The sequence below is a fragment of the Vombatus ursinus genome, unplaced genomic scaffold, assembly GCF_900497805.2.
Source record: "Vombatus ursinus unplaced genomic scaffold, bare-nosed wombat genome assembly UNPS02014820.1, whole genome shotgun sequence".
NCBI lineage: Eukaryota > Metazoa > Chordata > Mammalia > Diprotodontia > Vombatidae > Vombatus > Vombatus ursinus.
Window position 1 is genome coordinate 172970 of NW_020954598.1, and position 16686 is coordinate 189655.

At 38.0% G+C, this 16686-nt stretch overlaps 1 protein-coding gene across 1 annotated transcript in view; it reads right to left on the reverse strand.

Moving 5' to 3' along the window:
- Positions 1-373: 373 nt before the first annotated feature.
- The window catches only part of LOC114024153 (meiosis-specific coiled-coil domain-containing protein MEIOC-like), a 34584-nt gene continuing 18271 nt past the window's right edge, over positions 374-16686 (reverse strand). Inside the window, exons 3-8 of the mRNA XM_027837077.1 lie at positions 9624-9787; positions 5738-5839; positions 3749-5522; positions 3165-3299; positions 2874-3051; positions 374-1420 (exon numbers count right to left, since the gene is read on the reverse strand). Coding sequence (XP_027692878.1) covers positions 1158-1420; positions 2874-3051; positions 3165-3299; positions 3749-5522; positions 5738-5839; positions 9624-9787 — 2616 coding nt within the window. The 3' untranslated portion in view covers positions 374-1157. The remainder of the gene's footprint in view (positions 1421-2873; positions 3052-3164; positions 3300-3748; positions 5523-5737; positions 5840-9623; positions 9788-16686) is intronic.

Consider the following 16686-nt stretch of genomic DNA (forward strand, 5'->3'; position numbering starts at 1 on the left):
CCTAGTAGAGTTAAGCTTTGTGTAAATATTTTGCAACTATCTCTTCCCACCCAAAACACCATATACTTTATATGTGTGTTCATCCATACACAGGGGGTTCTAAATGACACTAAGACTTTGGGGATGCCACACATATACATACATACACACCTAGGTACATACACACATACCCCACACACACCCCTGTGTGTATATGTGTATATATATATACACAGCAACATTATATAGAAGCATATAACAATCTATTTCCTGAGTAAATCATTAAATCTGATTAGGAAAGTTTAACCAAAAAAAGGGAGGGGGGAGGGGAACAAACCACTATATCACATTATTAAAATAAAATATTAAATAAACATTAAATAAATATGGAATGTTTAAGAAATTATAGTACCAAAAGCTAATATATATGGCCATACTTTTGATTAAGTGCATACTAAGTTAAACAGTTACTTTAAAATCCATCATAAGGAATTAGTGAATGTGATTTCAAATCCTGAGTGTACTTTAATTCACCTATTAATGCTAACTTTAACAAGCTACTTAAATTATAAAAACCTTTCAGTCCCTCTGTTTCCTTGGGGACCAGTAAAAAAGGAATTCAGCCATGATCACTATCCCAGCTGAAAATCCTGAATTGACCACATGATCACGTGAAACATTTTCTCAAATTAAGTCACTATAGCTTAAATAATTAATCAATTTGGAAAAATGAGACTTTTCAATTTCCTGCTCTAGTACAGCAAAAATACCTTTAAAAACTCAAATTACTTTGGCACCCAAATCATTTTAAGAACCTTTTAAAAACCTCAATGTACCCTTTGCAGACACTGTGGGGAAAATTTGCTTTTTAGATACTTTGCCATCATCTGTCAGTTACAAAAGTTAGTTATCCTTTTCCCAGTTCACGGTTAAAGGTATATAAGTTAATTTTGGATTCGAGAGAACCAAAGAAATATTCAGCTATTTCCATCTTCCAAAGTGATTCAATATTTCACAGAGAACACATTGCAATATTATAAGAAATATCACATCACTCTTTAGAAATACGCATTCTGAAATCATAGTAACCAAACTGCATCCATCAGTTATTTTTAAATTCTTTTTGAAAACCTGGAAACGCTTATAATTGGAAAAAAGTGATTTTGCCCCCAAGATTTTTAAGCAATGATTCGAGAATCTACTTTGGGTTCTCTGCTTCCCTTTTCTATTTCATGACTTTCACGTTCCACAATTATTTTTTCCTGGGTACCAGCATTTTGGGGACACAGTTCTCGTAATACCCTTTCAATCTCTTCCTGTTTCACAGGCAGGCCGAAGCAAGTTTTGGGCAAAGTCATCTGCAATGCACACCATAAAGCAGTCCGTGTCTTCCGTGTTGCAAAGGTAAGCTCTTTAATGACTAATGCCAGAGCCAGGACATCTATGACAAAAAAGAAGATGTTGCCAATCAGAACCATAAGCCCAGAGATGAGCCATATAGTTGCTCAAAGCAAGAATACAAATCAGTACTTTATCACATTTCTGCCATGTTGTAAATCCTAGGTGGAAAACAGGATAGATATCATAAAGAACAGATACAGAGAGAGTGTGTGTGTGTGTGTGTGTGTGTGTGTGTGTGTGTGTGTGTGTCTCTCTCTCTCTCACACACAATTTTTAGTTTCTGCCCTCACAGAACTGCAAAGCTAATTAAAGAGACAAAATTAACACAGGGAAATTAAAGACTAGGTAGAGGCTAAAGTCTGTAGAACTAAGCACAATATAAGTTTGGAGAAGGGAAAGATGAACTTAAGACAGGATACTTGAAAAAAGCTTGGTGGAAGAAATTATTTAAGCTGGGCCTTCAAGCAGGGATGGATTTATGTAAGAAGTGGGAAAGAAAAGACGATTCCAGGTAGGGAATCAACCTGCACAAAGACATATAAGAAAGAAGATGGTGCACACAGAAAAGAGTGAGGGCATGTGTTGGGAAGAAGTGGAGAATATCACTGAAGAGGTGGATGAGATTATGAAGGATCTTAAAAACAGGCACTAGAGTTTGAGAACTAATAAATCAGACAAAGGGGGTCCCCACTGTAGGTCCTTGGGCAGGGGAGATGACATAATGAAAGCAGTTACTTTAGATACGCTCAATGTGACAACCACACATGCAGGACATGCTGCCCATCTGCCTGGGCAGAGGAAGTCTTCCCTTGGAAGCTGCCTGCTGTTGTTTAACTGTGTCCGACGTCATGACCCAGTGGGCCACAGCATTCCAATACGTCCATGGGGTTTTCTTGGCATAAATATTGGACTGGTTTGCCATTTCCTTCTCCAGTGGATTAAGGCAAACAGAGGTTAAGTGACTTGCCCAAGGTCATACAGCTAGTAAATGTCTGAGGCCAGATTTGAATTCAGGTCTTCCTGACTCCAGGCCCAGCACTCTACCCACTGAACCACCTAGCTGCCTCCCACAATAACAACTGAGGGAATCTTCCCCTGAAAGTTCCTCACACCAATAAAATCCCAAGTCCTGTAAAAAAACAAAAAGCTACTGCAACAAGATAGTAACAGACACACCTTGTTTGTTTTAGACCCACGTCTTAAGTATTTTTCTCTAGGATCCCCCCCAATTTTGCATCTACTTTTCAATAATGAGCCACTTGATTAGAAAATAAAACCTGGATATAGGATTGTCAAAAAACAATTATGTAGAAGCAATCCAACTGGCTTCCTATTAGCTTCATTCACTCAAAGGTGCCCCAGGTAACTCTCTAAGACTCTAAAATGCAGATATGCACTGGGAGAGCAAGTTCATCTCACAAGCTCCCGAAACTGGCAAAATCCCAAGCCCAGCTCACTCCCCCAAGAGATTAAAAACATGTACTTAAACTTGCCTTTCTCATTATTATAATGAATTCCTTGGTGTGGGGGATTAGCAGCATTAACAAGTTCATCTTTACGCTTGGCTTGAGTAGCATGAATGGCTTCTAAGTGGCGTTCCAGAGTGATGGATATATTTTCATGGACAGGGCTACCACGAAGCTTTTCCATCTTTCTTAGTAAGGTCAAAACCTTAAAAGAAATATGTATACATTTAGTTAGTTGTAAGCCACACATATTTTAAACTCAACATACCTAACAACTGCTCTAAAACATACTTGATCAATATGAATATATATACTCACTCTGGCTTGTTCCTTTAACTGATCCATAATTAAGCGATCCACTCGGGAAGGATTGGCAGGAAGTCTGGAAACAGGAGTGTTATTTGAAGTGGAGACCCTCTTTCCTGGAAAGTTTCTTGCAAGATCTGCCTCAGTCTAAGAATATAACATATATGAAGTGTGAGATTTGGAGAGGAAAAAAATCATATACATGTAAGATACAGAGACACAGAGAGCTACGTATATGTCGATACACACACACACATACATATACACACATTCATAACCATACATTTTATCTCATATAACTAGATATAGATAATAAGATTTGTCTAGTATCAATCATAATACATAACTGTCACACACTCTCACACACACTCTCTTAGCAAAACACACACACACACACAACACACACACACACACACACACACAATCTTAGCAAAATATAGCTTGATCCTGGGAAATTCTATTTGGCGTCCTCCATTTGACTTTTTCTTATTTCCACATCAGCTATGTAGCTAGGTAGCAGAAGCATGATGTGAAATGCTCCAATTTGTGCATAACCAGACTGAACTCACATCTACCACTGTGAGACCCACTATTACCTTCTTCCGTTCTTTTTCTAGAGCTCGCCATTGTTCATAGCACTCTTCCAGTTGGGTATGAAGTTCATTAGCAGGTCCACTCCGATTTCTTGGTGGCCGGTATTTGTTAAAAGGTGGTGGAAAGGCAAAGTATGGTGGTGTTACTTCCCTACAAAACAAATCACTAACGAAGGGATTCAAATTGGTAAGGCCACCATAATGGAAAACGTCAACAAGCTCTGACAAAGGAAATGTTGATGGTGGGAAAGTAAAGTTAGTTGTTGGCATAAAGGGAGAAGGGTTAAATGGGGTAAAATTAGGGTTTTGTTTAAGCTCCGACACAAAAGGGACGGCAGGAAGGATTGAAGGATTGATGAAATCTGACATATTAACACTATTCTTTTCTTGTTTCTTTCGGAAAATGTTAAACTGCTGACGGTTCTGACCTATGTAACTAGGCTGGGGAATCAAGTTCTTCCTATCTTTTCTATCATCTAGACTCTGTTTTTTGCGGACTCTATATCTATCAGAGTATTCACTAGCAGCATTCTGCTGCAACAGGCAGTTGGATGACAAATGGGCAGGAATTTTGCAATAATGATGACCCCTGGAAGTCAATGGATCATGGGGGAAACATCCCATTTGTATATTTGGCTTCTGATTTTCAGTATTAGAATTTGGAAACCTCAGACCACTATGGACACCATTTGGCATTTGTAACCTCCCTTCCTTCCTGAAGGGTACTGGTGGTGTCTGTGGGTAGTATGAAGGAGAAATCAAAGACTGGTGCATGGGAGAGCCAGAAGACAAGACTGAAACTCCAGACGAAGGCTGACAGCCTGATGCTATTGGCTTCACAAATGGAGAATTTTCCACCAGAACTGGACTTAACATGTTCCCATCCACCCAAATATGCTCCCTGAAGAGTGACTGACAGTTTCCATTCTGTAAAGCAGTATTTATAGACAAATCGTAGTCAAGGGGCTTCAAGAGAATTTCTTTGGAATTTCTGGGAAATTGGCAACCATTATCTTCAAAGTTGCCCATAAAGTTGAAGTTACTGGGATCATTCAGTGAGCTCGTTTCCTGAGATTTCTTGTCGATTACTGCTGACAAATTTTCTTCAGGAAATGGTTGGTTGACAAAGTATAGAGGAGGTGGAACAGATGTTTGTATTTGCTGAGAAGGCATCATACCTTCATTTATTTTAGGAAGCAAATGATTTTCATGAAATACATATGGATCAGCAGCCAGACTGCCCAAATCATTGGAGCATTTCATTTGTTCTTGGATATTAATTTTCATTATCTTCTCATTTGCTCTATCAGGTTTCCAGGATTCCTTTTGAATACTAGCACTATCTTTATATATATTTTGAAAATAAGAGTTAAGATCAGAACAGTTTTTTTCATAATCATTATTTAATTTCGTTTGCTTATAATTAGTCTCACTTTGATTGAATTCTTCATTCTGCAAAGGGAATCCTTTTGGTTGAATAATTGAATTGGTTTTAAAAGCTGAATTATCCAGGTAAGTACTTTTGAAAATATTGTCAGGTAGCTGATTAGAATGGTCTGAAGGAGAAAGCCAAGACTCTACCAATCTAAGATTATCAAATGCACTTTGCAAGTTCTCTATATCAGGTGATGTCTCAAAGTGTCCTTGATTGAAATTCTGTGTTTCAATGAAGTTTGAAAAATCCTCGACAGAATTCCTGAGAGAATATCCTGAATAGTCATCATCATTACCAAAGTTAGGTGTCCATGTGGGAGGAAGGAATCTGGACAAAGAATTCCTATAACAAAGACCACAATTAATAATAATACTCATCATTCTACATAGGCTAAAATATTACAATTATCTGTAAAAATATATCAAAGTCTACATGTTTCTAATCCATATCCCAGAACCAAGCCCTCAGTAAAGTTCTAGAGAAGTCAACATGATTACTTTAAAGAACATGCAGAACATCTCTCTATAATATGTAACAGGGTTTCTGCACAAACTTACCAGTCAGTAACAGGGTCCGGAATATTTGGCTTCTCCAAAATGTTTGAAACCAATCCAAACGTGTCAGGGCCATTTCCGGAGTAACATAAATTGATTTGTGCCCTGTAAAATATATCCACCAAATAATTTTGAGAAATAATTCATAAACAAAATACCTACACCACCATTTATGACCAATTACTTTTACATCAGTATGCACCACATTTTTTTTTTTGGTAAATTACTGTCAAAGTCCAACACTTCAAGGGCATAAATGGCAGGCCAGTAATTAGACAGAGATCAGGATGGTAAAGCCACTAGAGATCATACCACACAAGGCTCAGTTGAAGAAACTTGTGATGTTTTGCCTGAGTAAACAGGAGCACCATCTTTCAACATTTAAAGGAATGTCATTAATGGGTTGATCTATTTGGAAGTAAGTCTCTAATAAAGTACCTCAGGGATCTGTCCTCTCTCCTACACTGTTTAAAGTTTTTATTAATTACTTATAGAAAAACATCAATGCATTCATGTGTTAATTTTGCAGGTTACACAAACCTGGATGGAATAGCTAACATGTTGGACAACAAAGTCAGAAGGCAAGAACAATGAGCCAAAATCAAGAAAGATGCAATTTAATAGAAATAAATGTAAAATCCTATATTTGGGTTAAAAATCAACTTCACCAGTGTAAGAAGGGGAAGGCATATCTAGACAACAGTTTCTGTGAAAAAAAGAGCTGGGGATGTTAGTGTTCTGCAAGTGACACAACAGCCAAAGAAATGGAAGAGAGCTTTCGGTTTAAGAGAAGCTACCATCCCAAACCAGGGAGGCGACAATCCTACAGAGCTCTTCTCAAAGCCTATCAGATCCGCAATACTATGTTCAGTTCTAGATGCTTTATTTTGTGAAAAACACAGTTGGGGGGAGAGGAGAAGGAATAAAAGCTTAAGTGTGTCTAGAAGATAGTACCCAAGATGTTCATAGGTTACAAAGGTCTCAGGACCATGACAGATGAAGGCTGGCTGAAGGCACACGAATGCTGAGACCGGACCGGAGCAGACTTAGGAAGACAACATGAAAGCCAGATGCAAGTTCTTCAAGGGCTGTCATGTAGTAGATTTGTTTTTTTTGTTTTTTGTTAAGGCAGTTGGGGTTAAGTGACTTGCCCAGGGTCACACAGCTAGTAAGTGTCAAGTGTCTGGTCTGAAGCCAGATTTGAACTCAGGTCCTCCTGACTTCAGGGCCAGTGCTCTTTCCACTGCACCACCTAGCTGCCCCAAGATTTGTTTTGTTTTGTTTTTTTACTTGGCCCCTAAAGAACTTGGAACAATGAGTGGAAGCTGCCAGCGGGTAGATTTGAATTTACTGCAACAATAAAAGCTGTCCAACATGGAAATGAACAGGTGCCTAAGCAGGTGGTGGGCTTTCCCTCCCTGGAAGTGTTCAAGCAGAGATTGGGAAACCCAATTAAAAATTCAACGAACATTTATTACATTTCTACTACATCAAAGCACTGAGCTAAGCACCTAAGATTCAAAGAGAAAAAGAAATAGTCTCTCACTTTAAGGAATTTACATTCAAATAGAAGGACATAAAATGTACACAAACGAGTACAACACAAATGAAGGTGTGACAGAGGCAGAGGTAAAAAAGGTATAGACAAGGTACAGCTATAGGTTTGGAATCTCTATGAATGCAGAGAACACTCAGCTATTTGGGGTGTGGGGCAGGGGCTGGTGTACAGACTTAGGGAAGGCCACATACAAAGGGAGATGCTGGCACCACAGGGGAGTCTTGAAGAAAGAAGACTTCTAAGAAGCTGAGATGAGGAGAGAATGCATCCTAGGCATCAAGGATGTTGCAGAGGGACTACTCTTCAGGTACAGGTTATACTAAGTGTGCACTGAAGCCCATTTCCAACTCAGATTCAGTGATACTGAATGCCTCAACTAATAAAAGAACTTTAAAGATTAACCTTTGATAAATTCAGTCAGTTCCAAATTTACTAAATAATATAAATAAAAACAATTTTATAAAATGCTAGTTGGGTTCTCAGACCATACCACACTATTTCAATTATACTTAACTCAGTTGCTGAGTTGCTAGACTTCCTGCAGTTTCTATTAAGAATTCCAGTCCTTTTCAATCATATTACTGCCTTTGTAACCACAACACACAAGAAGGCTGCCTCCTGCTTTCAAAGCTGAGAAGACTGGGAAACACAAGTTAAGCAGCTTCAGGATAAACTGCAAAACAACTACAGCTCCAGACTGACCTGTAAGTTACAAGCAGCTCTTCAACAGAGCAAAAGGATCTTGTATCACTTTTAAAAGTTCTAGTGATTTCTCAAATATCTCAAGTGGTCTAAGCGTGCATTCTCTTTTGCCCAGAAGGCAAGACCCTGCACAGCTTAATGTCTGAAGTTTAAAGGGTGTACAGGGCCTTAGGTTCCAACAGCACCCCCAACCCTCTATCCGAATTCCAACACCTCTGTCCTGTTGGACAACAAAACCCAACAGTATCCAATCATAAAAGGTAGTAGTCATCCTCAAGATTTAATGGGGCTGGGACAAGGAAAAATAAAGAAGCCAATTAATTAGAACACAATCAATTCCACTTGGCCAAATTCTTATTTTGCCAATAACACCCTTTAAAGCAACCGCGGTCTAAAAATAGTCAAGAGGTATGAAAGAGCTGAAGTACTGCAGAACCCCTGCAATTAGATGTAAAATCTTTTGGGCACTGACTCTTTGGTCGTAAGATACAAAATACTTTGAACAAATTCTTCTAAGATCAAATTATAACCTCTTGTTCCATAGGAGTCATGCAAAAAGTTAATTATTGACACAGGATGTAGATTACCTCAATTCTATTGACAGTATAATTCTGAGGCAGTGTAGTACACATATGGTGAAAAGAACAGTCGCTTTGAAGTCCAAAGACCAAGATTCAAACCCCCAATCTGTCACTCACTGAATGTATGGCCCTAGAGAAACATCTTCATCTTTCGGTGTGTTAACTTTTTCTTCTAAAATAAGAAATTCATTGATGATGATGATTTCTAACGTCCCAATCAGCTCTAAACACTCTGATCCTATTTTGTTAGCGCATGAGGAAATACTAAAGGGCTGCTCTCTTAGGTTTCAGGATCCCCAGATGAAGGATGTGCTATAATTCAATTATTATGTTAGCAAGTATTTATTAAGTTCCCATAATGTGCAAGGCATTACAGATACAAAACCAAAACTGTCCCTGCCCTCATGGAGCTTCCACAACATGTGCCGAGAAAAGCAAATACCAAATGATTTAAGGAGGGAGGGAGAAAGTACAAGTTGAGGAATCCCAGAAAGAGAAGGGAGCTGAATGAAAGGAGAGGATTCTAGGAGGTCCTGGGGGGAAGGCGGAAATGGACTCCAGCATGTAGAAATGATGTATGTGAATGCGTGAAGGCAAGAAACAAATGGTGTACTGAGCTTAAGGAACAGCTAGCTGTCCAGTCTGATGGAAACTCAGAGTATGTGAAGGGGAATAATAGGAGTTTTAAGGCTGGATAAGTGGGTTAATTAGACTGTGCAGGGCCTTAAATGACAGGTCAAGACATTTCTATTTTGTTCTAACAGTAGGAAGTCATTAAGTTTTTACTATTTTGGCATCTATATGAAGGATGGATTGGAAAGGAGAAAGACTGGAAACAGGGAAACTAATTTGGAGACTTCTATAACAGACTAGGGAAAAGGTGACTAGGGTCTGAGCTACATAGGGGGTCATTTGAGGTAAGATGATGTTATAGAAACAGAATCTACAAGCCTGGCAAATAATGAGATATGGGGGGTAAGAATGACTCCTAAGTTATGAACTTAATAATCAAGAGGACAGTTGTATAAACAACATATTTACTTGATACCTTTCATTGGCATAGTCTTGAAAGGCAGTGGGTGGGCTAGTGTCATCTCCATAAACTGACCAGTTACTATATAAACCAGAAGATTCCAGAGATGGTGTATTAGTAATCTCACCCAGCAAAGGACTGAATAACTGGGTGTCCATTCCTTGTTGCTTACAGTTTACCTGAAAGAAAACAAAAAGATAATTTAAGCAGATTAAAAAATCATATTTGGTAAAAAGGCACAGAAAACTTTAGTTTTAGTTTAGATGACTGAGGAAAGTACTTTATAGCAATTGACATTTTTCTTAAAAAAAAAAACAAAACAAAAAACAACTTTCCTAAATTATAACACCTTATTTATCCAAAACATTCACCTTACAACCTCAATTACCTAGCATATGGCCAAAACCCCGGAAGAACAAAAAAGGCCTAGGTACACAGTCCAGGGTCCACGTCCTGATGTCTATACCTTCACAAGTGATCCTCTCTAGACCTCTCTCAGAACCTGTTAGGCTCACAGAATATGAAGAGTTGAAAAGTAGCTGAGAGGTTGAGTTAAACCTCCCAACCCATCTCCGACATCTCTGAGAGAAGTTATAGTCTCTACTCAAATGATTCCAAAGAACCCATTACTTCATTTTCTACATCTGGACAGCTCCAATTATTACTAAATTTTTCCTTATTTTGAGTCAAAACCTAATTCCTATTTCTTTTCTCTGCGAGCAGTACAAAATAAAGTCAGAATTTCAGAGCTGGAAATTCCCATGATAACACATCCAACAAGTGAAAGTCCAATCTTTACTTGAAAATCTCCAATCCTCTAGCTCTCCCTTCCCTCCCTCTCTCATTGTACTTTTAGATAGCTCTAATTGTTAGGAAGATTTTCCTAATATCAAGCCTAAATTTTCTCCTTTGTAAGTTTCTCCCATTGCTCCCAGCTTTGGCTTCTGGGCCTTTTCAACACAACAGCCCTCCAAATATTTCACCATTGCTAACGTGTATTCCCTGTCTCTTCTCCAGGCTAAATAGCACCTAGTTCCTTCAACCAGTCTCATATGACTAAACACGTGCCTTCCTCAATGAACCTCTGCAACTAATGATACTCTGCCTGGATTCATTCTTCAATGGTTAACACATTCTGCCTAGCCCCTTCTACTCTCCTCAGCCCAGTAATTATGAAGTGTTGGCTGCCAAAAATTCAAATCCTGTTGCCTGCTCCCAACTGCCCATTCCTTTATTCCCACTTTCCTAAACCCAACCCCACATTCAATGTCATACTCCAAATCTGCCTGCCTCTTCCACTGTGCCCTCTAGAATGCCCACCCCACAAGCATTCTACCCTTTGACATTCACTGACCCGGCTCTGTCTTGATATACACTCAGTCCAATTAACCTGCTCCCCTTTCTAGTACTAGCTATACTTTTTCTCAGAATCCCCAGCTCTGTGTGGAAGAGTTGGAATGCTCTTTGTTCCCCACTGCCACTTCCAGACTCTCCATTTACCACCACCACTCAGCAGCCTGTCCTCCCTTTGAAGTTCACACTATCCAAACTGCTCCCCCAATCCAGATCCTGGCTACTAGATATTCTTGGAACAGGTCGGTGCTAGGCTCCAGTCTCTCTCTCTCCTCTCCCCAACTCCTGCCTGCATACTAGGGGGCTCCCAACATATTGATGGTCCCTCTAATGCCCTAACTTCCAGCTCCTCAATCTACTCAATTTCCACAACCTGCTCCTTCACCCTACCTCAGCCACACAAGAGGTCATATCCTTGATCTCAACATTATCCATGAGGATCCTACTGCCTGATTCACAAACTCTGAAATTCCTTTATCTGACCCTAACCTTTTGTCATCCCTTTGGCCATGCCTTAGGCCTCCTAACCCTGTTCTCTTTAACTTCAGGGCCCTCCATTCCCTCCACCCAGAATATTAACTGCACTGGGTACCCTCTCCTCTCTTCCCTATTTAGTCAACAACTCATTTCTACACTATCCTCTCCTCAAGTCCCTTGCCCCTTTTTCCTTTTGTTGATCATGCTACCAAATCCCAATCCTGGATTATGTCTACCATCTGCCTCCTCCATTCTTATTATGTTATTTCTGTTAAATGTTCCAAGGAATCTTGAAGTACCTTGATGTATGCATAACAGATATCTTACTGTAAAAGAGCCTTGAAGGTGGTGTTTTATTTTACAGAATCAAATGCTTTTTCATAATCAACAATAGCTCAATGAGATATTACTAGATTCTCTATACCTTTCAAGTAATTGTAAGATGGAAAAGATGTGGTTCCAGAAAACATCTTAGTCAGTAAACACCTAATTTACTTGCCAAAGGGAGAGAAGTAGCTGCCTAACTCAAGACTGGGCTAGACTCTTTTTATGATGGCAAAGAATTGGACATTGAGGGGATGTCCATCAACTGGGGAATGACTGAACAAGTTATGGTATATGATTTGATGGAATACTGTTGTGCTATAAAAAATGATGAGCAATATGCTCTCAGAAAAACCTGGAAAGACTTACATTAAACTGATGCAAAGTGAGCAGAACCAGGAGAATATTGTATATAATAACAGCAATACTGTGTGATGATCAACTGTGAATGACTTGGCCAGCAATATAATGACTTAAGACAATTCTCGAGAACTTATGAAAAAATGCTATTCGCTTTATTTTTCTTGGGGTTTTTTTTTGGGGGGGGGTCTGTTTTCTTTCACAACATGACTAATGATAATGTTTTGTATGATTGCACATATATAGCCTATATCAAACTGCCTGCATAGGGAGGAAAAGGAAGGAGAGAATTTAGAACTCAAAATTGATTTTAAAATGAATGTTGAAAACTGTTTTATATGTAATTGGAAAAAATATTTTTAAAAAAAGACTGGGCTACTTCTCAGCAATGCAAGGATCTAAGACATCTCCAAAGGTCTCATGATGGAAAATGCTAACCACATCCAAAGAAAGAACTACAGAGTGTGAATGCAGATCGAAGCATAATATTTGCTATTTTTTTCTTCTGTTTTATTTTCTTTTCTCTTTCTTGTGGTTCCTCCTATTGGTTCTAATTCTTCCTCACAACTTCACTAATGTGAAAATATGTTTAATAGGAATGTATATGTATAGCCTATATCAGATTGCATGCCATCTTGGGGAAGGAGGGGGAGAAAAATTTAAAACTCAAATGCTTATGGAAGTGACTGTTGATAAATTAAAATAAAATAATTTTTTTTTAAAAAAAGACTGGGCTAGAATATAAACTTGTCTGTAAAATCTTACCCCAAAAAGACAGACAGTTATGAATAGGACTATCTCTTCAAAAGGAGAAAAGCTATGGTAGATACAACTAATTTTTTAAAAGCTTGGCAAGACTGAGCAAAGCCACCTCAAGTGCATTTAAGGATGAAAATGAAAGTACTACAAACTTAAGAAAAATGAAAAAGATTTGGAAAAAAGTTTTTCAAGAAATTTTTTTTGTTAAGAATAGTGGAACTACTCTCCTTAGACTATAACATCACAGTCCCCAAGGTGATTAGAGAGAAAGAAAAAATGCCACTAAAGGGAGCCTCTATGGGTTGGAACAAGTGTATGTACAGTAGAGAGCCATATTAGAGGAGCTATACTTCTGAAGGCATTGAAGGGCTCATAGGTAACTTATCTGAGAAATATCTGGGAATCTGGGGAAAAAAAAATCTGGGAAAATAGCAAAGTTACAGGAAAAAACCTCTCACTTTATTAATACTGAAAAAAACAGCCATGAAAGCTCAGTAATTATTGACCTATATACCTACTACACTATCTATACAAAATCTGGCTAAGAGTCACCTTATATAGGAATCAAGGGCATTCTCAATGAGAAAGGAACAAGTAGGCTTTTACAAATAGTATTTGACAATGGAGCACATTTTTGAAATCTGCTCTCCCAACATCTAAGTTGGAAAGCTTATGCCCAGCTTTCCCCTCCTCTATCACAAACTCTAGGAAGGAGTAATTTCCCCCAAAAGGTTCCTATCATTTCTACAGCAGTTACCAGTTCATCCTTGTCAGTAAGAATCAGACCCAGAGCAGAATTCAAAAGGTAGAGAAATCACCATGAAGACAAGTTAAAAAGTTATCAGCTACTCTGCTTCTGAGAAGGAGGGCTCCTAGTAGACATGAGGATAGAGTCCCCCATCACCACTCTATCATGCTTTTGTGCTGGGCTTATGTTTCCCAAACTCTTCACATATATCTTTTTTTGTCTAAGCAGCCTGTAATATACATCAATGAAAAAAATATTGTTTCACCTTCCACTGATCTTTACTCAAACACTTGTTTCCACAGCCTTTTAGCACCTGGATATCTTCATGAGTATACTTTCTTAAAATATAATCCCTATCTCCATCCCCTTTAATATATTCTGTTTATTCTGAATAAAGTATACCCATGTGGGCTATAGTTTAGTCAACTCTCATCCTGTCAAGCTTCAATAATTATCTATGAGGTAAAATTTGATTCCTTGAATTAGGACCTCAATTCATCATGTTTGTTTCATCAACTCTGGGCATGTGTATGCCAGGATTTGAGGACCCGGGTTGTGCCTCTCTTTCCCTTCTAGGATTTTGCCTCCTGTAAAATTAAGCTTTAACAACTATTCTTCCTTTACTGTAGCTACTCTGTATGGTATCTGCCTTAGTGGATAGAGAGAGGTGGTTTTCTCCCTCCCATATCACACAGAAAAATTTTAATCTCCTGCTTTTATGCCATCTCATTTCCCAATATGTTCCATCAGAGAACCATACCTTAAAAAAAGAGTTCAACAAAACTAACCAACAAATCATTTAAGACCAATATCACATGTAGTGTTCCCCACCCACTGATTGTCATCTATCTCCTCAAAGAAGGGTGCCAAGAGTCTCACATCTCTTCTCGGAGGCCATGCTTGGTCAGTATGATTTTTACAGCTTTCACTTTCCACTCATTTGTTGTTGCTCCTTCCATTCCCATTATTTAAACTGTTTCCTGGTTCTCGTCACTTCATTTTTTATCAGTCTGCAAAGTCTTCCATGCTTCTTTTCATTTTTTGTTGCTTATTGTGCAATAATATTTCATTACATTCATAGTTAATTTAGCCATTCCGTGCCACTACAAAAATTGTGCTATAAATATTTTAGTCCTTTTTATTTGATTTGTAAGATACCAAACAAATGCATCTTTTTTATTCTAAACTTAAACTCCAAAAGAAGAGCATTTCCACAAAAAGGATTTTCTATGAAACTGTAAATCTATTTTCACGTTGTTACTTGAAAAAAAGAACATATAATAAATTCTATAAATTATCTTCAAAACTGTACTGCTTGTTCATGCTTCCTTCTGAATTTCCTTCTGTTTTCTGGTGAATCTTATAAAATGTTATTGAAACATCAGTATTGTTAAGTCCACTCCCCAAACCCTTAGGCTTACAATGTTTGATTACATTGGGCTTGTCAACTAAAATTCCATTGGCCTTTTTTTTTAAACAGTAATTGCTATTAAATTAATGCCAATAAATTAAATTGTTATTAAATGTCTCAAGAAGTTTAAGTTCTCCCGTGTGTGTGTGTGTGTGTGTGCGTGTGTGTGTGTGTGTGTGTGTGTGTGTGTTGGTGGGGGAAGTCTTCAAGCAAGCAGATATCACTGGTCAAGTATGTTATAGTAGGGATTCCTTTCAGGCATGGGATGGACAAGAAGGTCACTTAAGTCCCTCCCAACTCTCAAATTCTATGATTCCATAAACCAGGTTTCTCTCTATTTGTACTTGTAGATTATTTTTTCAATCTAAGCGTAAGACCTTTTCACTTATAACTATTGAACTTCACTTATCAATACAGGTACGTCATTTTTATGTAGACTGGGGTGCTCTATGAAGGCAAATGCCATGTTTTATTCAAATTTTGTCTCTCTACACACAGAGTCAATACTTCATAAACACTTGCTAAATAAACGAACCCAGTGAGATCTATTAGAATTTTTAGTCAACATTTTAGCCATTTTGGTCAACATATTAGTCTTTTTCACCCAACATATTAGCCTTTGCCATTTGGGACCACTTCCAAATTTTGTAAGTACGTCTTCCATGTTTACATCCAAGTCTGTTAAAAATCAACAAGACAGGATCAGTGGACCAAACTCTGTGGCATTCCAACAGAGATTTTTCTTCAAACTGACACTACTAAACATGTTTTTGGTATAGTCATTCAACTAGTTATAAATCCATCCAACTAAACTATCATCCACCTTCTATTTCCTGTTCATAAGAACAGTGAGATTTTGCTAAATGCCTTCCAATACAAAGGCATTCTATGTCTAAAGTGTAACCCCCAAATAGCTAAATACTCAACTTTCCTAGTGCCTCCATCACATGTTTTGACACAATATGAACTTAACAAATGTCTTAATTATTAATTAACTGAATAAACTTTACAGTGTAATAATGAAGAACAAAGGTGAACCTCATGCAATGTATAAAAAGAGTGGAATGTAAAATGTGAATTCACTCAGTTGTTTTCTCATTCAAAGGAGATGGATGCAAGGTTCACTACTAATGAACTAGTGCTAATCAAAAACCATTAAGTGCCTTCAATGAACAGAAGAACTTTGTGTTCAGTCCTGAGAGGGTCAAAAGAATTTATATAAGACTGAATCTGACGTCACAAGGCCCGTGTTTGAATACTTGTTCTCCTGTCTGTATAAACTTAGACAAGTCACTTAACCTCTCTGACATTGTTTCCTCATCTGTAACAATTATGAATTCAAAATCATATGTAGAACTGAAACGAGCCTCAATAGAACACAATCCTTAAGGACAAGGACTGTTCTCATTTTAGTTTTTGTATCAACAGAATCTAGTATGGCAATCTCAAATCAACAGCTAAATCTACAGGTAAAGAAGAATTAAAAAGCCTAACTGCTATGTAACTGACTGTAACTATAGATGAGTAATTAACTTAAGCCATAAACTGTAAAATCAATTTTAAATGCCTATGTGCCAAATGCTGGACTATATTAGAATATTCTCATATTACAAAGGCCTTCTAGCCTAATAACTTAAAATTGTTTG